The sequence below is a fragment of the Rana temporaria genome, chromosome 4 (assembly GCF_905171775.1).
Source record: "Rana temporaria chromosome 4, aRanTem1.1, whole genome shotgun sequence".
NCBI lineage: Eukaryota > Metazoa > Chordata > Amphibia > Anura > Ranidae > Rana > Rana temporaria.
The window spans coordinates 399897566-399924756 of NC_053492.1; the positions used below are offsets into that span (position 1 = coordinate 399897566).

The 27191-nt window shown below is 42.4% G+C and overlaps 1 protein-coding gene across 1 annotated transcript in view; it reads right to left on the reverse strand.

Annotated features, from left to right (window-relative positions):
* CFAP61 (cilia and flagella associated protein 61) overlaps positions 1-27191 on the reverse strand; it is a 449917-nt gene that overhangs the window by 377572 nt on the left and 45154 nt on the right. Inside the window, exon 8 of the mRNA XM_040351184.1 lies at positions 22816-22966. Coding sequence (XP_040207118.1) covers positions 22816-22966 — 151 coding nt within the window. The remainder of the gene's footprint in view (positions 1-22815; positions 22967-27191) is intronic.

Here is a 27191-nt window from a genome sequence, read left to right on the forward strand (position 1 = left end):
CACTATCCCAAGGACAAAATAGTTCTAGGGGCCCAGGGGAGTCCGCTGAAATTTTTTCGGGGGGGGCGCTTCCGCAGTGGCGATACACAGTCGCATTTAACCCTTTCTTCAAACGCTAGCAGGGGTTAAAATCACCCTGCTAGCGGCCAAATAGCGCAGCTAAAACAATGGTAAAGCGACGCTTTACCGATAACGCGGCCACCTGGCAGTGTAAAATTGCACTTGAGATAATTTAGCTTCACTCCATGCCCATATAAATATAGCCTAGAGAATGTACAGACCCCCCTTCAGCACAGACCCCCCATTCTGCACAAACCCCTCCATTCAGCACAGATGGACCCCCCTTCAGCACATCCCCCCCATTCAGGACAGACCCCCCCTTCAGCACAGATGGACCCCCATTCAGCACAAACCCCCCCTTCAGCACAGACGGACCCCCCCTCCCCCATCCCATTCAGTACCTCAGATCAGCCATCAGCACGGCATGGGCACAGCAGGTTCCCTCCCCCTGTACACTCTGCTCGCTGTGTCTGTGTGACATCCGGCCTGGGACTGCTCAGACAGCCCAAAGCTGCGAGACACTTCAACACCTTCCTCGGTTTTCCAGGGGGGGGGGTCAATTGCCCCCCTTTGCCCTATGGAGCGGACGCCCATCCTAGGGGCTATAACATTATCAGATGCAGTTCTAAAATGAAGAAGGTTTCTTAGGCACCCATTTAAAATGGTACTCAGTCTAAAAGGGGCCCTATTTTACATACACCACATATGGAAACTTCTACATATTTTTACTAGTGATGGTTTTATTAGCTTTTTTCTTCTTCTTTTTGAAACAATAAATCTATATTTACCTTTTAAAATGTGGGCGGTTAGTTATTCTTTTAGAATAAATCACATTTGGAAGTGGAAAATGAGTCAGCAATGTCTTTTCTTTTTCTTTTATGAAATATCTTTATTGCTAAAAGGTACATTTATTTTGCCATAAGGGTCAATCTATTGAAGCTCGTAATTAAGAAAACTGTTTCATGTAGTTTGAAGCCTGCAGGCATTCAAACATTCAAACATTTCCCATTAGCGGACAGAGGGATTTTCGCTTGACACTGCAGTTTTAGCGGCTGGCTGCTGTATAAACGTCCTTTAATCCTAAAAAGACACTGAGATGTGAGCGCATTACAGTTTATATGAATCGCATTCAGCGTAGAACATTTCTATGAAAATACAAGCAGCTGTTGTATTTTCCATTGAAATGATGTGAAGGATCCCATGCAGAACAGGGTGTAGACACACAAGTGACTCATGTATCTGTGCTTATCAGTCCTTGTACACTTTCCAGGCTCCAATAAAAAGGACTGAGTGACATGCAAGCTGTCCCATTGTTCTTTGTCAGCAATGGCAAGACACACATATCATGAGCCTGTCACTGGTGTCCTTTATCGCTCCAACCTGTACAAGGTTATCAGTTGCTTAGGGCCCTTCCAGCCTGTATGCAATGAACGAAAGGTTACAGGATATAGCGACATCAATTTATTTATTTTTTTGCTCTTAGTAATTACGTTTTAGTCCAGTTTTGCTGGCCTGCTATTAATGTAAAACATTGCGGGACGGATTCAGCAAGAATTTACACCGGCGTATCTATAGATACGCAGCGTAAATTCAAAGCTGCGCCGGCGTATCTTCTTTCTGTATTCAGAAAGCAAGATACGCCGAAATTAGGCTAAGATCCGACTGGCGTAAGTCTCTTATGCCGTCGTATCTTAGGGTGCATATTTACGCTGGCCGCCAGGTGGCGCTTCTGTCGTTTTCGGCGTAGAATATGCAAATGACCTAGATACGCCGATTCACAAACGTACGTGCGCCCGGCGGAATTTTTTTACGTCGTTTGTGTAAGGCTTTTCCGGCGTAACGTTGCTCCTGCTTCTATGAGGCGTACGCAATGTTAAGTATGGACGTCGTTCCCGCGTCGAATTTTTAATTTTTGACGTCGTTTGCGTAAGTCGTTCACGTCGAAAGTAATGACGATTTGCCGACATCATTTGGAGCATGTGCACTGGGATATGTCCACGGACTGCGCATGCGCCGTTCGTTAAAAAACGTCAAAAACGTGGGGTCACTACTATTTTACATAGTACACACCCCCAACTAGCCTATTTTAAATTAGGCGGGCTTACGCCGGCTCAGTTACACTGCGCCGCCGTAAGTTTCAGCGCAAGTTCTATGTGAATACACAACTTGCTGCTCAAACTTACGGCGGCGTAGTGTATCTGAGATACGCTACGCCCGCCTAAAGATAGGCGATTCTCTCTGAATCCGGTCCTGCATTTTTAAACATACATTTTATAATATGGAAGCTGACTGTCAAGCTAATTGTAGCTTTCTACCAATGTGTTGGGCATAGATATTGGCACCAAAAGGATACTTGCTCACAATGTCTACAGTACTTCAAACATAAAAATGTATGTCAGGATTACTATGCACATAGTCAGAACAAAGGAAAATAAATTGATAAATGCAGGTTATTTAAAGTTTTGAGTTATTGCGGCAAGATGACAACGCTATGTCGGGCACCTCAACCCTTGGGTAGTATATATAGAACTGCAAGTATTTGATAGGATTATAATGATGTCATAAATCAAAAAAGAAATTCACAATATAAAACTTACATGATTTATTTAGTACATAGTTAAAAACAGGCCATTCAAAATTTTACTACACATGCCAGTTATATGGTCATAGTTGTGTGTTGAGTGGATGCTCGCAGTGTAGCGTCTGATTCCAACATGTTTCACCTGTAATAGCTTCTTCAGGGGATTTGAAGACCACTACTAGTTAACAAACTACTACAAAGCAAAGACATAAATAAATGGTATTCAAATAATAAAATCATACAGTGCATATCAATACATTTAGTATAATTTCTCTAATATTCGCTCTGTCAACATCATCCTCAGCGTACTAAAGCAATCACCAATGAGCACAAATCAACTGTTCGCACCACTCAGGGAGGAGGGTATCATGTGGCCACAAGAGGCACATATAGTCCAGGCTAAAGTACACAATGTAAAATTGTTAAATCCCAAGTATTACACGGACAAATATATGTCCAGCAAATGGCTGGATCAGCCTGGTTGTATTACCTAATTTATGTGTAGTACACAAAAGGTTAATGCGAGGGCGCCTAAATCTGCAACCACTGCCAATATCCAAGATGGATAGGCTGAAAAAAGAGAACAATACTAATATAACAAAATGTTGCTATTCTGCCAAATAACTAGATATAGCCAATATCAGTTGTATACAGTATATTTTTTAACGATAGGGACACACCTGTCTTCTCTTTTTTCAGCCTACCCATCTTGGATATTGGCAGGGGTGCTGACGGTTGATTTGGTGCTCATTGGTGATTGCTTGGGTAAGCTGAGGATTGTGTTGACAGAGGGAATATTAGAAAAATGTTACCAAATGTATTGATATGTACTGAATGATTTTATTAATTGTATACCATGTATTTATGTTTTTGCTTTGTAGTAGTCTATTGACTAGTAGTGGTTTCCAAATCCCCTGAAGAAGCCATTACAGGCAAAACATGTTGGGATCAGACACTACACTGGGAGCATCCACTCAACACACAACTATGACCATATAAAGATGTGTGGGATGCTAAAAAAAGATACACATACTCACCTCACTGCTGCATCATCAGTCTGAGCTGCAGCTGTCCCCCGTGGGTTCTAACACCAAGAACTGAGCGATCACATGACAGCTGATTGCTCAGTTCTCAGTCTGTTCTAAGAAGAGAAAAGCGACTGTCAGTTACCGCTATCTGCTCTGCTTCTCCCTCACTCGCTAGAGCTTGGGCTGGGGAGGGAGTGGAAGCTGCCGAGTAAGGCATCTGTCTAAATACAGGTGGCATGTGTAGTCTTTTTTTTCAGTAGAATTGCATGTGCATTCTTATTTAAATCTTGGTGTGCTTTGTACATTTCAGATCTGTGCAGTAATCCAGCATGAATCTTTTCCTTTGTGCAAAAGTTTCCAAACATAAAGGCTGCTCTCTCTCCTTGTGCAGGATGACTGGTCTTGTATCCGCCCCCTCCTGTAGTTTTCCGCAGGTAGCCTGTAGCGGAAAGGCCCGTTGGTACCCACCCACAGCTCTCATCAGGCTATGTACAGTAAAGTGATGATGTTATTGCTCATTTTTCAAGGTAATATCTGGGTTTACAAGGGCATTTTGTGCACACAAAAGGGAATTTATATTCTTTGTGGCTATTGAAGAACATTTTAAGTTGAGCAAAAAAATTATAATTTTACGACTGGAGTTTATCTTTAATTATTAAGAATACAAACATTAGATTCAATTAAACCTACATACCAATAATCTGACATTTTAAAAAGAAACCACAAATTATCTTATTAACATTTTACCCAAAACACCCCCTTCTTGTCACCCCATATCACTGTAAGGCTTCTCGCGGAAAAAAAAAAACAGCCGCTTGCGGTAAAAAAAGCATTGTCCTAAATTCAATAATCAGAAAATTAAAAGCTATTTGGAGAGACAGAAGACATTAGGTTTTGAGTATGGAAGAAACCAGCAGGGCCCACAGTGTGTTACCTAGACGAAAAGATCTTTTTAGTACTTTGAAAACGCTATTCTCAAGCGACTAATTCCTGACCCCACGTAGAGTGGCATCCAAATAACTGTAATTATCTCCTGACATAAATGGTATATCGACTGTATAGTTACAATTGATTTTTGCCTAATTATTACTCGTTGTTGTTTAACATGGAGTTCTAAGAGGAAAACAATAACTACCTGTGGACAGTGCAGGGATTAAGGAAATGAAGCTGCTGGGAAGGAAAAATACATGCGGCGATTATTAGAGACTTGAACTTTGAAATTAGTATTTTCTTTGATATTAACATAAAACATCCTGCTGAAACGAGAACTATTGGAAGAGAATGAAATGCAGCAGTCCCACCGGCACCTAGGCTGGTGAGTTGCGACTGCTTTATGGAGAAGATTGAAGGCTTTCGCAGGCAGGCGTTGTTGTAGAGCTCTGTGTAAAAAAAATGGGCTTTTCTATGATGCTCATTTTGCAATGAGGATAATAGACCCGCCGGGCCTGATTTACTTAATTAGGAATCGAAACAAGCAATCAGTGGCGGCTGGTGCTCAAAATTTTTGGGGGGGCGCAAACGAAAAAAATAAATAATTGCAGCCTCACTGTGCCCATCAAATGCAGCCACTGTGCCATCAATTGTCACCACTGTGCCATGCCATCAAACGCAGTCACTATGCCATCAATTCGCACTACTGTGCCATGCCATCAAACGCAGTCACTGTGCCATGCCATCAAACGCAGCCACTGCGGCATCAATTGTCACCACTGTGCCATGCCATCAAACGCAGCCACTGTGCCATCAATTGTCACCACTGTGTCATGCCATCAAACACAGTCACTATGCCATCAATTCGCACTACTGTGCCATGCCATCAAACGCAGTCACTGTGCCATGCCATCAAACGCAGCCACTGTGCCATGCCATCAAATGCAGTCACTGTGCCATCAATTGTCACCACTGTGCCATGACATTAAACGCAGCCACTGTGCCCCTCAATTGTCGCCACTGTGCCAATTGTCACCACTGTGCCCTTTAAATGTCACCACTGTGCCCTTTAATTGTCACCACTGTGCCCATTGTTGCCACTGTGCATGTCACTGTGTCCTTTAATTGTTGCCACTGTGCCCATTGATGCCACTGTGCCCTTTGTCGCCACTGTGCCCTTTGTCACCACTGTACCCATTGATGCCACTGTGCCCTTTGTCACCACTGTACCCATTGTCGCCTCTGTGCCCATTGTCGCCGCTGTGCCCTGTAAAATACCCCCCCGCCCGGCACTTACCTTTCTCCTTCCACGTCCCTCAAAGTCTTCTCCCGCCCTCGAAGACGCTTCAGCCAATTAGGTTACCGATAACCAGAATCGGTGAACCTGATTGGCTGAGACGGCCGTCAGTCTTATCCAAGGAACGCACCTCCCGTACATCCCGAGGATAAGCTTCCGGGAGTCGCTGGCTCTGATAGGCACTTCCGCACAGCCAACCAGCTGCCATTATTCAGGTAGTCGGCACTCACCGTCCGGCCATCTGAATAGTTGCGGCAGCGGCCGGCAACAATAACATAGATTCATGCAATGCATGAATCTATGTTATTCGCCCTCTTACATACTCTCACCGGACACTTTATTAGATACACCTTGATAGTACCGGGTTGGACCTCATTTTTTCTTCAGAACTGCCTTCATCCTTCATGGCATAAATTCAAATAGGTGTTGGAAACATTCTGTAAGCCCTGTACACACGACCGGGATTCCCGGCGGTAAAAAGTCCTGGGGGAAAAACCAAGAACCTGCTCGGTAACTTTCCCCCTGTACACACCAGAGGTTTTCCCGTTGGGAAAACTGCGGTGAGAGCTTTGGCCGGGAATCCCGGCCGTGTGTATGCTCCACCGCAGTGTTTCCCATAGGGAAACTGCCAGGAAAAAGACCGCCGGGAATCACGGCAGCAAAAAAGAGAACATGTTCCAATTTTTCCTGCCAGGATTCCCGGCAGTTTTCCTGACGAGAAAACTGCCATGGAGCATACACAAGGCCAGTTTTCCCGGCAAAAAGCTGTCATGGCAGTTTTCCGGACGGAAAAACTGGTCGTGTGTACGAGGCATCAGAAACTTTGGTCCATATTGACATGATAGCATCACTTTGTCGGCTGCACATCCATGATGCGTATTTCCCATTCCACCACATCCCAAAGTTGCTCTATTGCAGTGGTCCCCAACCTTTTTGGCACCGGGGGCCGGCTGTGTTGAAGAAAATTATGCCAAGGTCCAGTTGGTTGGCACGTGGGGGTAAGCGATTTTTCATGGGATAATTTGTCAGCGCATTATTTCTATTGTTAAAAAGAAGTAATAGATTAAATAGTTCAACTCATCATAATGTAGAATTAGTGGGAGCCCTGAGTGTGTCACTTGCCACGTCGCCTGCGACCAGATGCGGAATGTTACTTGCCACGTCACCTGCCATGTTGCCTGCCACCAGATGTGGATTGTCACTTGCCACGTCACCTGCCATGTTGCCTGTCACTAGATACGGAATGTCACAATCCTATTTAAATGGATCCAATATTCAGTGCACACCACCACCTGCTAAAATGCCTGCTCACCTCAAGGAGGGGTATAAAACTCATAGACAGATCACTCTTTGTGTCCACCACGATCAATCCACTTTACCAATGGTAGTAATTCCTGCAGTCCCCAGACTGCACCTCTGTGTGGGTAATCAGCATTTGAATTGTCTCCAAACACCTCCTTGCTTCATTTGCTTTTTAATAATCAATTCAATTTATATTTCCAGGGGTTAAGGACATGAAACAAAAACACAAGTACCATAGTGTTCTCTGCTTTTAAATTTATTAAAAAAGCCCCCCCTAAAAAGTTACACTTATAAGAAATAACAATAAAAAGAGCATGTATCAAATCACCAGCTCATTCACCGCAGATCTAGACTCACGGTGCTTCACCTGACATCACAGATACGACTCATCCCCTCTAAACGCGTGTCGGCCTCTCATTGGCCTTCATCAGTAAACCCCATTGTGTTGTCCACTTGATAAATATTCACTTGTGCAACAGATGGTTTGGTCTGTCGATCTTTAAATACTTGTTATTCCCTTCCTGTTATGTTAATTACTGTATTCTCTTAAAAGTTTTCAATAAAATTGTTGTGAAAGGAAGTGCAGGGAATATAGCATCCGTCCTCTGTAAACAGGGGGAATGGTAAAGTATACTTTAAAGAACAGACATTGGCAAGTGTCAGGGAATGCTATTTTCACCAAGGGAATGTTCATAACATGTCTAGGTAATGTACTTAAAAGAGAAATACAGCGAAAGCTCATTTAGCTGTACTTCTCCTGGGGATCACAGAAGTGCAGTTCATTCTGCGCTTCTGCGATCTTTTTTCAGCAGACAGCAGGCTGAAGCCCATTGTCAGCTGAAGTCACAGATCCGATCCAGGCTTGGGCAAGATTGCGACAAAGGAGTCTGGATCCGTGAGCTGATGAAAGCCTGAGCCGCCTGCTGCCTCCCCCCTCCACAGCCCAGCGCTCCAGTGAGCGAGAAGGGGGCAGAGAGACAGTTACCAGCTCTCTGCTCACTGAGCTCTGAGAACCGAGTGATTGGTGGTGTGTGATCCCTCAGTTCTCAGTGTTAGAGGCGTTGGGGGACAGATGCAGTATCCACCTAGGTAATTATGATTCTGAAAAAAAAACATACATCTCTTTTAATGAGGTAATGCAAGTAATGTACTTGAATTTATTTAAAAAATGGGGTGAATGTTGCCGTTAATGATAACCAAATTTTGGATAAATGTTTGATAAAATTATGTAGAATTTCCAACCGACTTCTTTATATATACACAACACTTCAATACGATCCAGGCTACCTAGGCTTTAGGTCATTTTCGAAAACATTATTTTTTTTGTTTATGTCCTTTTTTGTTTTTTATACCCAAAACTAACACGCAGACTCTTGATTCAATGAATTGTGAATTTTAATGACAGGCCCACTTTATTAATAGCATTGTTGTCCACAATATTTCAAATACCTTACCACTCATAGGAGGAATTTAAAGGTTTGGTAAATGTGTAAAGAATTTACAATGCTGTGAAAAAGTATTTGCCCCTTTATTTAAATTTTTTTTGCCTAATTATCACACTTAAATGACTAAGATCATCAAACTGTTTTTATTATTACACAAAGATAACCAGAGTAAATACAAAATGCAGTTTTTAAATAATGGTTTCATTTATTAGGGCAAAAAAGCTGTCCAAACCTGCCTGGCTTTATGTAAAAAAGTAATTGCCCCCTAAACATAATAACTGGTTGTGCCACCCTTGGCAGCAACAACTGCAATCAAGCATTTGGGATAACTGGCAATGAGTCTTTAAAAATTTTGTCCCACTCTTCTTTGCAAAATTGTTTTATTTCAGCCACATTGGAGGGCACAAAGAGCCTGTGTAAGGTCATGATAAAGCATCTCATTTGGATTTAAGTCTGGGCTTTGACTAGGCAACTCCAAAACCTAAATTTTGCTTTGTTTAAATCATTTGAAGGTGGACTTGCTGTTGTGTTTCGGATCATTGTCCTGCTGCATAACTCAAGTGCACTTGAGCTTGAGGTCATGAACTGATGGCCGGACATTCTCCTTTATGATCTTCTGGTAGAACTCAAAATTCATGGTTCCATCAATTATGGCAAGTCGTATAGGTCCTGAAGCTGCAAAGCAGCCCCAGACCATCACACTACCACCACCATGTCTGACTGTTGGTATAATGTGCTTGTTATGAAATGCTGTATTACTTTTATGCCAGATGTAACGGGACGCACACCTTCCAAAAAGTTACATTTTTGTTTCATCAGTTCACAGAATATTTGCCTAAAAGTCTTGGGGATAATCAAGATGTTTTTTGGAAAATGTGAGATGATCCTTTGTGTTCTTTTTAGTCAGCAGTGGCTTTGGCCTTGGAACTCTCCCATGGATGCCATTTTTGCCCAATCCCTTTCTTATTGTTGAATCATGAACAATGATCTTACCTGAGGTAAGTTAGGTCTGCAGTTCTTTATAGGTTGTTCTGGGTTTATTTATGACCTCCTGGATGAGTCATCGTCATGCTCTTGGAGTAATTTTATCTCCATTTGTGGATAATGGCTCTCCCCGTGGATCACTGGAGTTCCAAAGCCTTAGAAATGGCTTTGAAACCCCTAATAAAGACTAATGCCGCATACACAAGATAATTTTTCGGCATGAAAAAAAACAAAGTTTTTCCAACTTCATCATTAAAACGACGTTGCCCACACACCATCGTTTTAAAAAAATGCTCTAGCAAAGCGCGGTGACGTACAACACGTACAACGGCACTCTAAAGGGGAAGTTCCATGCGGATGACGCCACCCTTGGGGCTGCTTTAGCTGATTCCGTGTTAGTAAAAGACGATTTGCGCTTTTCTGTCTGTTACAGCGTGATGAATGTGCTTACTCCATTACGAATTGTAGTTTTACCAGAACGAGCGCTCCCGTCTCATAACTTGCTTCTGAGCATGCGCGGGTTTTAACGTCGTTTTAGCCCACACACGATAATTTTTTACAACCCGAAAAACAACATCATTTAAAACGTCGTTAAAAAATGCAGCATGTTCGATTTTTTTTTTCCGTTTTTCAGAACCCCTTAAAATGATGTGAAGCCCACACACGATCATTTTAAATGACGTTTTTTAAAAACTATGTTTTTTTCATGCCGAAAAATGATCATGTGTACGCGGCATGATACATGTTTGTTTCTAATCTGTTCTTGATTTTTTTTTTTTTAGATTGTGGCATGACGTGTGGCTTTTTGTGATCTGTTAGCGTGCTTCACTTTGTCAGACAGCTTCTATTTATGTGATTTCTTGATTCAACAGGTCTGGCAGTAATTAGACCTAGGTGTGGCAAGTACAATTTAACTCAGCTTTCCAAAAAATTGTGGTTAATCACAGTTCATTGATGATTCAGGATGGGAGGGGGCAATTACTTTTTTTACATAGGGCCAGACAGGTTTGAACATTTTTTTCCCCTTAATAAATTAAATAATAATTTAAAAACTGTATCTTGTATTTACTCGGGTTATCTTTATGGAATATTACAATTAGTTTGAAGAGCTGAATCACTTAAGTGTGAGAAATATGCAAAAACATATAAAAATGTATATAAAAATGACAGAAATTCAGATGCAGGGAGGTAAGTGCAAATTCCACAAATTTCTTCTTTTAGAGGAACTACTCTACACATTTTCCTGGGTGTGTTTTGTGTCCTTTCAGTAGTAGCTCTACACAAAAGAAACAAAACTGGCTTTATCACAGGAGGTTTTCTGTGGCTACCTTGCAGCTGTTGGCCTATTGTGCTCGATGGGTAAATGGCTCAGGAACAAATGACTGAGACAGGACTGTGTTCAACGGTTTCCATAATTGGCACCCTAGGTTGTAAATACAAATTATGCATCTAACCCCTTCCCTGCTGAATGTCACACTTCTTCTGTGATTTTGATAACGTCTAGTAATGATAACAGTATATTGGGCTCCACATGCCTGTAGATTGTAATCTTGTAACAAAGTCACAGGAATACATTGGCTTATACTACAAGTCCGTGTTACAGAAAGAATCAGTGTTTAGTCAGAACCTACTAGGTTTAACATTTAATAATTAGATATTATGTTGTGTTGTTACTAATGTTGAGCATTAAGTCACACATTTATAAAGATTTGTTTTTCCTCTTTATTTAGGATTTTTAAGCTTTGCAATAAAAAGCTATCAAAAAAGCTTAAAGTTTAAAGTTTAAAGTGCTTTAAACCCTTCTGTATTCTATCCAAAAATTAAATACAGATTTTGCCTTTTACTGTAAACGTTATTATATGTAGCAAAAAGTTACAAGAAACCTTTAATGAAAATATATAATGGTTTTAATAATTTCAGAGACACTTGATATGAAACAAGTACGTGGAAATGGAGTTCTGCACTGTTCAGTACTGTAGTACTTGAGATGTAGGGTTTGTCCTGGGCTTAGAGGAAGTGAATTGAATGGTCATCAAACAACCCAGAAAAAGATGTGCCATCTGCTGAAGGAATGGGCTTTCTGAGGGGGGTAGCAAGGACTGAAGGGGAGAACTGCAGTAAAGGCAGTTCTAATATTTTTACAAGTGCTGGGCTTAGTTTCTTTTACTTTTTTTTTTAAAGCTGGATCACTGCCTTAACTCTAGAAGTCTACTCCATCTGCTTCTTTAGATTGGTAACTCATAAAGTATTGGTGTAGGTTTTAAAATGACTGCTAACTTGCCCAGTACTGGGAAGCCAATCATATTCATTCAAGACCCAAGCATGTGATGCTATTGGCATGCTGTATTGCAATGTTTCCTGGGGGGTTGGTTAAGGCTGTAATCTCTCTGGGTGCTGTCCTGAAACATACGGTTGGTTACCAGTAAGTCTAACTAAGGTTTCTTTTTTTCGTTGAACTGGATGGACTTACGTCTTTTTTAAACCAGATTCACTATGTAACTACCGTATATATAAGAAGTCTTCATAAATCCCAAAAAGTTATCACGGATCTGCACGTACTTCTTGCATAAGTTGTTGTAAATGTGTAAATGTACATGTATCTACAATCTTAAAGGGATGGCCCCAATTTAACATACATGGGAGGTATACCAAAAAAAATATTTGCTGTACAAAGATAATTTTAGAGCAAGTCTTCAGTTTGGGATTGAACATATAGGGACCAGGCAAGTGCTGTGAACAATCAAAGTGTGTTAATGGTAACAGTAGACATGTTTGGTACAAACCGAAGAGAGCATTTCAGAAGAAGAACCTCATACCAACTGTAAAGTATAGTGGTGGAAATGTTGTTTGGGGTTGTTTTGCTACATCAGGGCTTAAGCAGCTTGCAGTCATCTAGTGAACTGTGAATTCGGCATTGAATTAAAATATGTTTAAAGAGAATTTGAAATAATTTGTCCACAAGCTTCTAAGAGATCATTCAACACAATAATGATCCAAAGCACTCTAGCAAATTTACCAAGAAATGGCTCAGAATTAAAAAAGGAGGATTTGGTCTGGTCTAGCCTAAGCTCTGATTCAAATGTCATTGAAATGTCGTGAAGGGATTAAAAATATGGCAGTTGATGCAAGGAAACCCACAAACTTCTTGCAACTAAAATAATTTTGCATAGAGGACTGATCAAAACGTTGCCATGTCATGGCTGGTGGGCATCTCTGATCATTCAACACAATAATGATCCAAAGCACTCTAGCAAATTTACCAAGAAATGGCTCAGAATTAAAAAAGGGGGATTTGGTCTGGTCTAGCCTAAGCTCTGATTCAAATGTCATTGAAATGTCGTGAAGGGATTAAAAATAGGGCAGTTGATGCAAGGAAACCCACAAACTTCTTGCAACTAAAATAATTTTGCATAGAGGACTGATCAAAACGTTGCCATGTCATGGCTGGTGGGCATCTCTGATCATTCAACACAATAATGATCCAAAGCACTCTAGAAAATTTACCAAGAAATGGCTCAGAATTAAAAAAGGAGGATTTGGTCTGGTCTAGCCTAAGCTCTGATTCAAATGTCATTGAAATGTCGTGAAGGGATTAAAAATAGGGCAGTTGATGCAAGGAAACCCACAAACTTCTTGCAACTAAAATAATTTTGCATAGAGGACTGATCAAAACTTTGCCATGTCATGGCTGGTGGGCATTTCTGCAAAAAGCCTACAAGAAGTAAATTCTGCTAAAGGGTACAATACCAGATTTTGAAGCCAAGGGTGTACTTGCTTTTTCCACTCTACACCATTACATCTATTGATATTTCTCTAATTTTCCTTGAGCTTTTATTTGAATATATTAACTTAAAATTGTAGGCACTGTTGAATGAAGATCAGATGTTTGCTTGTTCAAATACATTACATAAAGTAAACAATTTCGCTGGAGTGTACTTACTTTTCACATGATTGTATATGCAGAACACATGTGATAATAGTTTTCAGAAAATGTATTTTAATTTATTTCACATGTGTTTATTTATTTTTCTGCACATTTACATGTATGGGAAGTTACCCTTACATGTATGGGAAGTTACCCTACACTTCTGCAGTCACTCATTCTAGGAGTGAAATGTCAGTATTGTGTTCAGTTGACAAAATTGTATAAAGGAATTCTCTGTGTAAATTAACTAATGCATTGCACAACACTGGCAGACTGGTGAAAAGTGAGCAAAGTGGGCTGAGTAATACCATCATAAGTGTACAGTTATGCCAGACAATCGGCACTTTCCGAGAACAAAACCGTGGATTTTTTTCCGATGGATGCTGGCTCAAACTTGTCTTGCATACACACGGTCACACGAATGTTATCGGAAAGTCTGAACATCAAGAACGCGGTCACGTACAACGGCACTATTAAAGGGAAGTTTAATACCAGTCGTGTTAGTAGAAGTTTGGTGAGAGACGATTCGTGCTTTTCAGCATTATGCTTTTCAGACCGTTACACTGTGACGAATGAGCTATCTCCATTATGAACGCTAGTTTTACCAGACCGAGTGCTCCCATCTCGTATTTGATTCAGAGCATGTGTGGAATTGTGTGCGTCAGAATTGTCTACACACGCTCGGAATTTACGAGAATGGATTTTGTTGTCGGAAAATTTGAGAACCAGCTCTCAAATTTTTGTTGTCGGAAGTTCCAACAGAAAATGTTCGATGGGGCCTACACAATTTCCGATAAAAAGCTCCCATCGAACATTTGTTGTCGGAAATTCCGATCGTGTGTACGCGGCATTACACTGATATTATTTCCAGCACTTTTGTTTTATATTCAATATGCAAGATAAGAAAATTAGGGTTGGTGTACCCAATCAACAACTAAACTTGAGTTTAGGAGCTCTTGACGTTTTTTTGCCAATGTTCCTAAACTCAACGTCATAAAAGCCTATGTGTCAATGTACACAAAGACTTTTAGCAGAGTTTAGGAGCTGCTGTGGTTAGGTGAGCTTCAATCTGCCTGTCCTGAATGTGGAAATATCGCATTCAGAATAGGAACATTTTGACCGCCAGCCGCAGGAAAACCGAAATTGTGGAAAAACTGTGGCAAAATCGCAGTAAATGTAGGCAGGGTGTGCATAAAGCCTTACTTTGCTAACCACGTGAAAAGCCATAGCAACATGTTTTCTATACAGTGCATGCTTTCAGTGTAGTGTTTGTAATCATGTACAAAAATGCATACAAATAAGTGAAATTGTAAGAACCTTTGAAAGAAGGGCATCATACCTCCCACTGACATCAATGATAGGGTACTATTTGTCCCACTGACAGCAGCAATGGGGCATTATACCTCCCATTACTTACTACAGGTACTAGGTAATATCTTCATTCCAATGGCCACCAAGCCTGAGACATTGTTAACTCACTGATGCCGGGGGGCATTTTGTACTCCCAATGGGAAAGGTCTAGATACCCTAATGTTTTTCGAAAAATTAACTAGCCCTTTGTTTAAAAAGTCTGGGGACCCCTGGTTTTCTTTACCCTGAGAAGCATACAGCTCATATTTGGGCACTTAACCAATACGATAACATCAATGAAAAAGTTTATGATCAAGTAATTATTCTACCATACCTGTGTTTGTAAATCTGGCAAAGCCTTATTTTTCAGAGGAATGTACAGAGCATGGCCATTTCTAACATGAGCTTCAGGGTAAGAGGAGGAATAAACAATGGACTTATTTAGATTATTTATAAATTACATTTTGAAGAAAGAGTGATTTAAATAGCTGGCTTGGACTTTGTTTTTGACTGCTTCCATATTTTTGTATTAAACCTATCCTTCACATCACACGACGCCACTACACCCAAGCCCAGCTGCACGGCACTAGTGCTTAAGCATCTATGCCAGCTCTAATCATCCATCTCTAGCAAGCACCAGCTGCACAATATCAATGCTAAGCATTGCCAACGTTTTATCTTTTCACTACAATGCAGGCACCCTTTTCTGAACATCTAACAGAAATTGGAAGCACAACACACAAATCCCCGAAAAGGTCGAGGTGAAACCCCTTAATAAAACTCATCAGTATCAGTGTTACAAATAAGCTTGCTCATATTTTAATAAAAATACTTTTGTACTATAATAAGGCTGAAAATGCACATTCCCTTTGCCATCAGCAAGCTCACTAGTAAAACCCAAGCTACAAAGGCTTCCCCCAGTCTGAATGCTGTTCTACGTAGAATTGCATGAGGCTGATACCAGGTCAAATTAAGGTACTTACACTGCTTGCGTTAAAAAAAAAAATTGCATTTTCGTTCTCACCATAAATCTTTTTTTATTGTGTCCACTGAATAACACAAAATTGTTTTAGACTGTTGGGTTATACTGCTGCCTACAGTATTAATAAACACTGGCAGCAGAAAATGGCCAGCACAGGATAACACCATCCACAGCCTTCGTGCCTTCATGTTTTATAAGAAAGTAGTACCTAAAGCATGAAAATAAAATCAGAGGGGAGGGATCTGTGTCCCTCCCAGGACTCCAATAAAATAATTTTACAGTGAGTACAGGAATCCCATTTTCTTTCCAGTCCATTGAGGGCCACAAGAGTTTTTAGCGCGCCAGGACTTCAAAAGGCAGCCCAACAGAGAGGTGGGAAACACAGCGACAAGGCTAACAGAGCCAAGAAAAACAACAAAAACTGGGGACTGCCTGCAGTTAACAGAGCTGACTGAAGGATCTAATGCACAGATGTCAACAGAAAAGATGTCAAGAGATAAGATCTGAAGATTTGACTGGCAAAACTTAAAGTGGTTCTAAAGGCAGAAGGAATTTTATCTTAAAGGGGAGTTCCAGCCAATTTGTATGTTTATTAAAAGTCAGCAGCTACAAAAAGTGTAGCTGCTGGCTTTTAATAAACAGTCCCTTATCTGCTCCAGCGCTCCAGCGACGCGCCAGCCGGGGCTCCGCTCCTCTCCCCCCCTCCCCGGCCGGCGTCTTCATTCTCAGTGTGGGCACCCGGCCGTGACAGCTTTCGGCTTCACGGCCGGGCACCCACTGCGCATTCGCGAGCGGCACTGCGCATGCGCGAGCGGCGCGGCCCGGCGCTGTGCCGTGTAATTGGCCAGGAGATCGCCTAGGACCTGTGACGTGTCCTAGGCGATCGCCTACAGCAGCCCCTTCCTGAAGGCGATTAAGCTTAATCGCCTACAGGAAGGAGGAAGTGGGACAGGAAGTCCCACTCTTCCTGAAGCCCCCACTCCCCCCCAAAAAAAATTACATGCCAAATGTGGCATGTAAGGGGGAGAGGAGTGGGTTAAGAGGAAGTTCCAAATTTGGGTGGAACTCCTCTTTAATGCATTCTATGCATTAAGATAAAAACCTTCCGTTCACAGCAACCCGCTTAGCCACCCTAATACCCAAGCCCCATCTCGATCCAGCGATGTTTCATGAGAGCCTTGGCTCTCTCGTGTCTGTTCTATGCATGAAGGTATAAAAAAAACTTGAGCTTTTAGAAGTACTTTTTTTTATAGTCTTTTTTTTTTAGAATGTTTTACATTTATACAACCAATCAGCATTTAACAAAAAATAAAGAAAATAAAAAAATAAAGAAAATAACACCAATGCTAATCCACTATACACATGTTATAATAATATATACAAAAACATGCACTCTTAAGCTTTTATCCCTTCATTGACCATAACAGGAGATATACTGAGCACTGAAAGAATTCTACATAATATCTCACAGTATCACTTGTCAAGCAGCCTCCAAGCTATCAGTTCTAATTTGTCATGTGCAAGGGGAACTTTCAGCTCCACTGCCGAGTTAACCACATTGAGATAAACTAAGAGAAACCCAATAAGGGTGGGGCCAGACCTGGAACCGATATCCACGGTTCCCACGGTTTACATTCGGTATACCCCTATTATGATAGATCTGTTGTTCCATCAGAAGAGTGTCCTTTACCTAAAAATGCCACTCTTCAAATGAAGATATACTAGGGGACAAACCTTTTTATAACAATTCGTTTATGGGCTATAAACAATAATTTACTAATTGGTATTAGAGTCTCAGTTGGAAATAGCTCCCCATCAAGACAACCCAATAAGCAAGTCTTAGGTTCCAAATCAATTTGAGTAAGATAAGCTCCATTAATGGTGGTCACCACCTCCCGCCAGTATATAACTAGTTTGGGGCACTTCCACAACATGTGTAGTAAGTCAGCCGAAGATTGTTAACACTGTGGGCATTTCGGGGTATCTCTCCTGCCCCACTTAAATAGCTTTACCGGAGTCCTAAATTTAGAACCACTTTAATGACAAAAAAATCAAGAAGTACTCACAGATCAACTGGAGTGCACCTTGACACAAAAAGATCGAACTTAATCATTAAGATCATAAGTTTAGATTATGGTCTGCTAGAGTCACATAGATAATTTAGATCAAGAAGCTGGTATACCCTTGCTGAGTCTATTAAGGAGCAAAAGTGCAACAGTCTTCCAGAAAGAAGCAGTGGCTGAGAGATAGACTCTCACTGCTTAAAACACATCCAGAAAATGGTTTCTGAAATGCAGAGAGAACCAGATTTAGATTGCTAGGAATCAATGAAGAGTGAACAAGGAAAGCTACCTGAACAAAGTTCTGAGTCAAGTGAAAGACATACAAGCTTTGGAACAAATTAAACAGGGCAAATTGGTTGTTTAAGTGCTGAGAGCCAAACCCTTGTCCAGATCCCTCTTCGGGAAGCAGAGCATGTCCCACAAGTAACAATTCCTTAGTGCATGTAATAGCAAGTTAAAGTCAGTCAGAATAACACCTTCTTCAGAGCATACATAGAATCTATATCTAATAATGATACTTAGGTGGAACCAGAGAAGTCCAGTGTGTCTGTGTCAAATCTAGCAGGGGGGATGTTAATGACTATCCATTATTCCTCTACTCTCTAAATCACAGAGAAGCTGTGCTGTATGCAGGGCCGATCTGCCCTATACGCACTCTACGCAATATGCGTAGGGCCCTGCAAATGACTCGGGGGGCCCCGATTTTGCTTTGTCGCCGCCGCTGCCATCCGCCGCTGCTGCCGCTAGAGGTCCGCGGCCGGGCACCATCTCCGGCTGGCCACCATTTTCTTGAAGACCGCCACCGTCACCGCCGCTAGAGGTCTGCGGCCGGGCAGAGACAATGTCTCCGCTGGCCGCCATTTTCTTGAAGACCAATGGCACCACTGTCCACTCTGTTCTGTAATGGCGGCAGAGAGAGTCTCTGCTGCTGGGGATTATACCCGATGTAAGGGAGGACTCCGCTGGAAATGCCTGGTGTAAGGGGGGACTCCGCTGGGAACGCCTGCTGTAAGGGGGGACTCCGCTGGGAACGCCTGCTGTAAGGGGGGACTCCGCTGGGAACGCCTGCTGTAAGGGGGGACTCCGCTGGGAACGCCTGGTGTAAGGGGGGACTACGCTGGGAACGCCTGCTGTAAGGGGGGACTCCGCTGGGAACGCCTGGTGTAAGGGGGGACTCCGCTGGGAACGCCTGGTGTAAGGGGGGACTACGCTGGGAACGCCTGGTGTAAGGGAGACTCCGCTGGGAACACCGGTTGTAAGGGGGGACTCCGCTGGGAACGCCTGGTGTAAGGGGGGACTCCGCTGAGGACACATGATGTAAGGAGGGGCTCTGCTGGGAATGCCTGGTGTAAGGAGGGGCTCCACTGAGGACACCTGATGTAACGAAGGGCTCCGCTGGGAATGTCTGGTGTAAGGGGGACTCTGCTGGGATTGCCTGGTGTAAGGGGGACTCCGCTGGGAATGCCTGGTGTAAGAGGGACTCCGCTGGGATTGCCTGGTGTAAGGAGGGACTCCGATGGGAATACCTGATGTAAGGAGGGGCTCCGCTGGGGACACCTGATGTAAGGAGGGGCTCCGCTGGGGACACCTGATGTAAGGAGGGGCTCCGCTGGGAATGCCTGATGTAAGGAGGGGCTCCGGGCTTCCACTGATTCTGCATTATGGTGAGTTGAATGATTTAATTCTGTATTACATTGTAATAATAGAAATAATGCGCTTCAATCATCCTGACACCATAACAACCATGGTTCCGGGATGATTGAAGCGCCAACCCCAGGTGTTTGGAGTATCTTTATCTGCTGATTTGTTAAACTTCCTGGAATACACAGATTTCTATTGTGGTGTTGGATCTGGGCCTGCTGTCTGTCCATCCCTCTTTCTTTCTTTCTTTCTTTCTTTCTTTCTTTCTTTCTTTCTTTCTTTCTTTCTTTCTTTCTTTCTTTCTTTCTTTCTCTCCCTCTTTCTTTCTTTCTTTCTTTCTTTCTTTCTCCCTACATCCCTCATTCATCTCAGACTCTAACCACACACCCTCGCCCATATAAGCCACGCCCACCATTCCGTGTAAACCACTCCCATTTTTCGCTGCCGTAGAGGGCCCCTTAGCAGAATTTTGCTTAGGGCCCCAGGGAGGTCAGAATCGGCACTGGCTGTATGGCACTGACATGGTTATGGAGGCAATGAGCAACAGTCTGGATATGCTTTACTGTCAACCTGTATATATTATTGTAGATAGATTTATAAACCACAGGCAAATGCCTGAACTGTAGTTAGGAACTTTGTGAAAGGTGCATTTGAATTCACTTCTGTTGAGTAACAATCTTCCAAATCTTATTTGTGTGTAGTCTTTCCTGCATTAGAGCCTCATTATTATTATAAGAGAAGGATGAGGTAGGCTTTTTTTTTTTAAACAAAAATAAAAAAAACAATTTCTCTCATTTAGCCTGAGAAACAAAGAAGAGAGCTTCCCAAGAGGTCAACTTGCAAAGTACGGTATATAAAGTACAAGGCGGGCCATAGATGGAGCACATTTCTTTCCTGCAACCACCAGTGTTGACAGGGGGATCCCTCCCACTGAGCTATTGTGCTCTCCCGTTGGGAGAGTCGGGGGAAGCTGCCCTCGCCAGGAGAACCTCAGTGATTATAGCTAGTGGCTATAGCAGCTTCTTGCAATAATCGCAGGTAAAATCCAGCAGGCTGGTTGTACCCAGACGTATAGAATGCCCCCTTGTCCTCTGTGACAACCTTAAAGTGAATAACACCAAGTTCACTGTATGGACCACTTATGTATTTGTACAGGTTGATTATATCCCTCCTTAACCACTTGCCGACCGGATCACGCCAATATACGTTGGCAGAATGGCTCAGCTGGGCAAAACCCTGTATGGGTACGTTGTTCCCTTTAAGAGGTGCCAGTGGTCACGCGCGCCCATTGCTCGGCGGGGGACCTGATATGTAAACACATAAATCCCTGTTCTGTCAGGGGAGAGAAGACATATCGTTTGTTCCTACTAAGTAGGAACAGCAATATGTCTCCTTCCCCAGTCAGTCCTATGCCTATACAATCAATATACGCTTATTGCGATTTTTTTTTTACCAAAAATATGTAGAAGAATATATATTGGCCTAAACTGATGAAGAAATTTGTATTTTAAAAACATTTTTGGGGATATTTATTATAGCAAAAAGCTATATATTTTCAGAACTGACGTTTTTTTAACTTATAGCGCAAAAAATAAAAACCGCAGAGGCGATCAAATATCACCAAAAGAAAGCTCTATTTGTGGGAAAAAAGGACGTAAATTTTGCTTGGGTACAGCATTGCATGACTGCCCAATTTCCAGTTAAATCGACACAGTGCCAAATTGTAAAAAGTATTTAGGAAAGGGGTAAAATCTTCCGGGGCTGAACTGGTTAATCTCCTCTTCTTAAGAGAGAATAAATTCAGTTCCTCCAACCTATTCTCATAGCTGAGATCCTTCATGCCTCTTATCAGTTTGGTTGCTCTTCTCTGCACTTATTCTAGTTCCCCAATATCCTTTTTTTGTGAACTGGTGCCCAAAACTGAACTGTATATTCCAGATGAGGACTGATGATTTGTACTGGGGCAACATTATATCTCTTCCTCTGGCGTCTATATCTGTCGTAATACAAGAAAAGACTTTGCTTGCTTTTTAAACCACAGTTTAATGGCATTGCATGCCAATATTAAGCTTATGATCTACCAGAACACCCAGATCCTTCTCCACTATTGATTCCCCCACATGGCATGGATCTACCAGATCTTGTTGGCTGACTAGAGAGACTTCCAGGATTTAACATATCCAGTATGAATCTACCAGAACACCAAGATTCTTCTCCACTATTGATTGCCCCCATACGGCATGGATCTACCAACCCTCATTGGCTGACTAGAGAGACTTCCAGGATTCAACATATCCAGTATGAATCTACCAGAACACCCAGACTCTTCTTCACTATTGATTCCCCCCACATGGCATGGATCTACCAGCCCTCGTTGGCTGACTAGAGAGACTTCCAGGATTTAACATATCCAGTATCAATCTACTAGAACACCCAGATTCTTCTCCACTATTGATTCCCCCCATCGGCATGGATCTACCAACCCTCATTGGCTGACTAGAGAGACTTCCAGGATTCAACATATCCAGTATGAATCTACCGGAACACCCAGACACTTCTTCACGATTGATTCCCCCTACATGGCATGGATCTACCAGCCCTTGTTGGCTGACTAGAGAGACTTCCAGAATTTAACATATCCAGTATGAATCTACCAGAACACCCAGACTCTTCTCCACTATTGATTCCCCCCACATGGCATGGATCTACCAGCCCTCGTTGGCTGACTAGAGAGACTTTGAGGATTTAACATATCCAGTATAAATCTACCAGAACACCCAGATTCTTCTCCACTATTGATTCTCCAGACACGGCATGGATCTACCAGCCCTCGTTGGCTGACTAGAGAGACTTTGAGGATTTAACATATCCAGTATGAATCTACCAGCATCTGTTGATAGTAAAAGAATCTTCCAAACGAGCAAAGAACAGCAGAGCTGAAGAAAACACGTTCACTCTCCTTAGGACACTAACAAAAAAAAACAGACATGATGGTTGTGGGTGGTGTTTTCCTGTGTTTGCCAACAGTTATTTGTTGCCAGTGTCTCTTTCACCTGTAGGCATCAGTATAACCTGACAATCTAAGAATTCTTGTGCCCCTCAATGCTTCAAAGATCAAGAAAGAGAATACATTTTTTTATGATCAATTAACCAATACAGAGCCTCAATAATTTGTGTATTCTACATCTGCCTAGAGTTCATTTTTTTGGGCTAGCAGATAGTCATACCTTCCTCCAAGGTTTCTTCCTTTTCCTTTATAACATCTTCAGGGTGCGGCTTGCAGAGACCATGGAAAGGTCCCAGGTCAAAGGAATCTTGCAGCAACTGGACGTTGACCTCAGAACTCACACTCATGAAACCCACAGCAGTGCCATGATCCTAGGGAAAGAATCAATAAGACGAATGCTGTTAAGTCTACCTACAAAAACATATTAACGGGGAATTCATGCCTCCACGTGACAAATATCAGTGCAGACGACAGATTCATGTACATGTTGGACACTTCATTCTCAGTGCAGCTGAGCTTTTTTTTAACAGAAACATGTATATTTATCAGATACAAATACAAAACAATATAGCAAGGCACACATTTTACCATATTACAGAAAACAAATTGCAATATACATAAAGGCTCTTTAACAGTGTATACCATACATCCGCAAAGGCATCAGACCGTTAGGTCAGATGAGGTAGAGCTTTAGAGAACAAGAATAAGCGTAATGAGTAAGTGGGGCAGTACTAGGAAGAGGGAGGGGGCAGGGGGGAAGAAGAAGAATGGAAAAAGGAGGAGACAAGGGGGGCAATTAGTATGTGGTGGGTGAGAACAAGAAGGGGGTGGGGGTAAGGGGGGGGTAAAAATTCCTGGATCAGAGCACACGACCAGACTATGTGCATGAAGGTCTTCATGTCACTCAAGCATTTCGGGCAACAGTCAGATTGTGTAGGGTAGATCGTACAGAGTCTCTGAGGGGTATAATATGCTCTATGAAGAAACTTGAGTTGGATATATCTATCCCTAGCAGATATCACCAATGGGATGTACTGTTGAACCCCTTCATCCCAATCTTCTGAGTTGAGGGTAGGTATATCTCTCTGCCAGATGTTAACTAACTGTGTATTTTTACCAGAGTCACCGGCTGAGATTCTGAGGTAAAGGGACGACAAGACCCTATCAGCATTGCTAGAAGTAAGGAAACGCTCCACAGTGTGGGAGGTAACATTTGGGAATTGTGATAGGGCCGCATGATAGCAGATAGCAGACAAACGTCCATGAGAGTAGATGAAACGTGGCTTTTAGTATGTTATATGACAACAAATGACCTTCTGGCATTGTATGTTATATTTTAATTATACAAAAACGAGCCCATACATTGGGATCAGGCACAGAGCAAAAGTGTGGTAATCAAGGATTACCCCAAAGTGGGGCATGTGTGTCGCATACCAGCTTTGTCATCTGACCCGACACTTTGACTGTAGTACACATAGGGGTGGTCATGCTAGCATGTGCCTTCAGGCCTCTAAATACAAAATTGCTTAGGGCCTAGTATGAGCCTAGTATGGCTGTCTCTAGGTTGACTGATGGATTTGTTTTTACCTGTTCAAACCACCAGCGAACCGTCACTAAGAACACTGCCCAATAGTATTGACGAAAACAGGGCAGAGCCAAACCCCACAGTGACAGCGGCATCTGCAGGGTAGATTTCGTTATTCTAGGGGTAGATCCAGCCCAGATGAAGTTGCTGACAATCTGGTCTAGTTTAGCGAAAAAAGAGTCAGGGATAGGGACTGGGGTATTATGAAACACATAAGAACTTAGGAGAAAAGTCCTTTTCTTAAGGTTTATTCTGCCCATCAGGGAGAGTGGTAATGACTTCCCTGCCTGACATTTAAGAGTCATTTGGTGCAACACTGGATACACATTATAAAACAGATAGGAGAGAGTATTCTGAATTTCAATCCCTAAATAGCGGAATTTAAATACCCAAGATAGGGGGGACTTGACTGGGGGAGAGTGGGGGGGGGGGGGTAACTGGGATAGGAAAAACAACATGGACTTGCTCCAATTGATCCTGACCCCTGAGAAAACCCCAAAGCGGTCTATAATTTCTAGAGCCGCATTAAGGTAGCCTAATGCATCAGGTAGATATAGTGGAGCATCATCCGCATATAATGAGATTTTTTTCCCTCAGTGGGCCTACTTGAATACCAGGCACCTGTGGGGAGGGCATAGGCAGTTTTTAGTAAAGCTGAACTATGGGCCAGATTCACAAAAGAGATACAACGGCGTATCTCCTGATACGCCGTCGTATCTCTGAGAGTATCTATGCGGCTGATTCATAGAATCAGTTACGCATAGATAGCCCTAAGATCCGACAGGTGTAATTGACTTACACCGTCGGATCTTAGGATGCAATACTTCGGCCGCCGCTGGGTGGAGTTTGCGTCGTTTTCCAGCGTCGGGTATGCAAATTAGCTTTTACGGCGATCCACGAAGGTACGCGCGTTTGTTACGTCGTCGCTAGTCGGTTTTTCCCGTCGCAAAGTTAGGCCTGCTTTTTCATGGCTTAACTTTAGACGAGCCATGTTAAAGTATGGCCGTCGTTCCCGGGTCGAATTTACATTTTTTTTTTTTTGCGTAAGACGTCCGGGAATACGAAAGTACGTTACGCACGTCGCCATTCAAAACATTACGACAGGCGACGTCATTTCGTGCAAAGCACTGTGGGAAATTTCAAAACGGAGCATGCGCAGTACGTTCGGCGCGGGAACGCGCCTAATTTAAATGGTCCCCGCCCCATTTGAATTAGGCGGGCTTGCGCCGGACGTCTTTACGTTACTCCGCCGCAAGTTTACACTAAAGTGCTTTGTGAATCAAGCACTTACGAGGAAACCTTGCGGCGGTGTAACTTAAAGACGATACGTTACGCCGCCGCAGTTCTCTATGAATCTGGCCCTATGTCTTTAGGAACTACCTGTATACCATATGTGTTAGTAAAGCTATCCAAAGTAGAAGCAGAGATTTTGAATCTGGTTAAAGTCATTTTAAATGGCCAGACCTTATATCCAGTATAAGTTAGACATACTTAGGTTTACCTAAGAGGCTTACAGTATCTACACAATGAAAAGCCAAAATAACTGTACTGATTACAAACGCCATCAGTCTAATAATATATATTAAAGTGGAGGCTAGCTGTAATTGTAGAATAATTACTGTTTCATTTTAAATTTAAAGGTTAATTTCACTCAAACCTGTTAATCTAGTCTTTGGTAGACACTGGAGACTTACACCACCTATGGGTTTCTTGTAATCCTTGAAGAACTCCTGAGATCTCTGCACTTGAGTTAAAAAGGCCTTCACGGCTGCTATGGATATGTGTATCACTTTTTACCTAAAGGATTTGTAAAAGGATTCCCTTTTATTTTATACTATGAAGTGAGGACACCCCAAGATGGACAGAAACAGTTGAAACACTACAAGGAGGGCTGGAAAAGAGACAGCAACTATGGCATGAAAATATACAAGTAGCCAACAGACAACACAGCAGAACACACTATCTATAAATGCAATATCAGATGATCTGAGTGGACAGCCCTTTTAAGTGTAACTCCAGAAACCCCCCAAACAATCTTTTTCTCTATATGGTCGGTGTACCCAATCTTTGTGTTTCAGTTAACAGTTGATTTTGACTGAATCACAGGTTACTTTGTATACCTTTTGGAGACAGATAGATGTTCCTATGAGAATTCTTCCCTTCCAATTCATTGTTTTCATAAAATATTTAGAATTAAAAATTCAGAGCAAGAGCGAAACAGAACATAATGGCTGCTGCAAGTGGGTAGAGCTGGAAATATGTGTGCAGAAACAATTGTACAGTACTGGAGACTCTCGGAGCTAAATTAAATCAGTTTTAAAGTGGTTGTAAACCCTTACATATACCCAGTGAAATGACTGGCCTTCAAAACTGTATGGCGTCGCAAAGGTGAGGCGTACAAAAATAATGCATGGCGCCTACATTGAAACATGGTGGTGGCAGTGTCCTTCTGTGGGGCTGCATGAGTGCTGCTGGTGTACAGTAAATGCATTTCATTGATGGTATCATGAATTCACAGATGTACTTCTCTATATTGAAAGAAAAGCATCATTATACCCTTGGTCGCCGTGCACTTTTCCAACATGACAATGATCCAAAACACACATCTTAGGCCACTGTTGCATTTCTGAAGAAGAACAGGGTGAAAATAATTCAGTGGCCAAGTATGTCTCCTGATCTCTATCGAACACCTATGGGGAATTCTGAAGAGACAAGTTGAGCATCGCTCTCTATCCAGCATCCAGGCTGTAAAGAGGTCGTTCTTGGAGAATGGAAAAAGATAGATGTTGCAATATGTCGCCAACTTGTTTATTCCATGCCATGCTCTCCGGCGCCCCCCCCCCCACATCTGGCCGCATGTGGTATTGCATGCCATTGAAGTCAATGCGGAACTAATTATTTTCATTTCCATTGACTTCAATGGGCAAACTCGCTTTGATATGCGAGTACTTTGGATTACAAGCATTCTCCTGGAACGGATTATGCTCGTAATCCGAGGTTCCACTGTACAG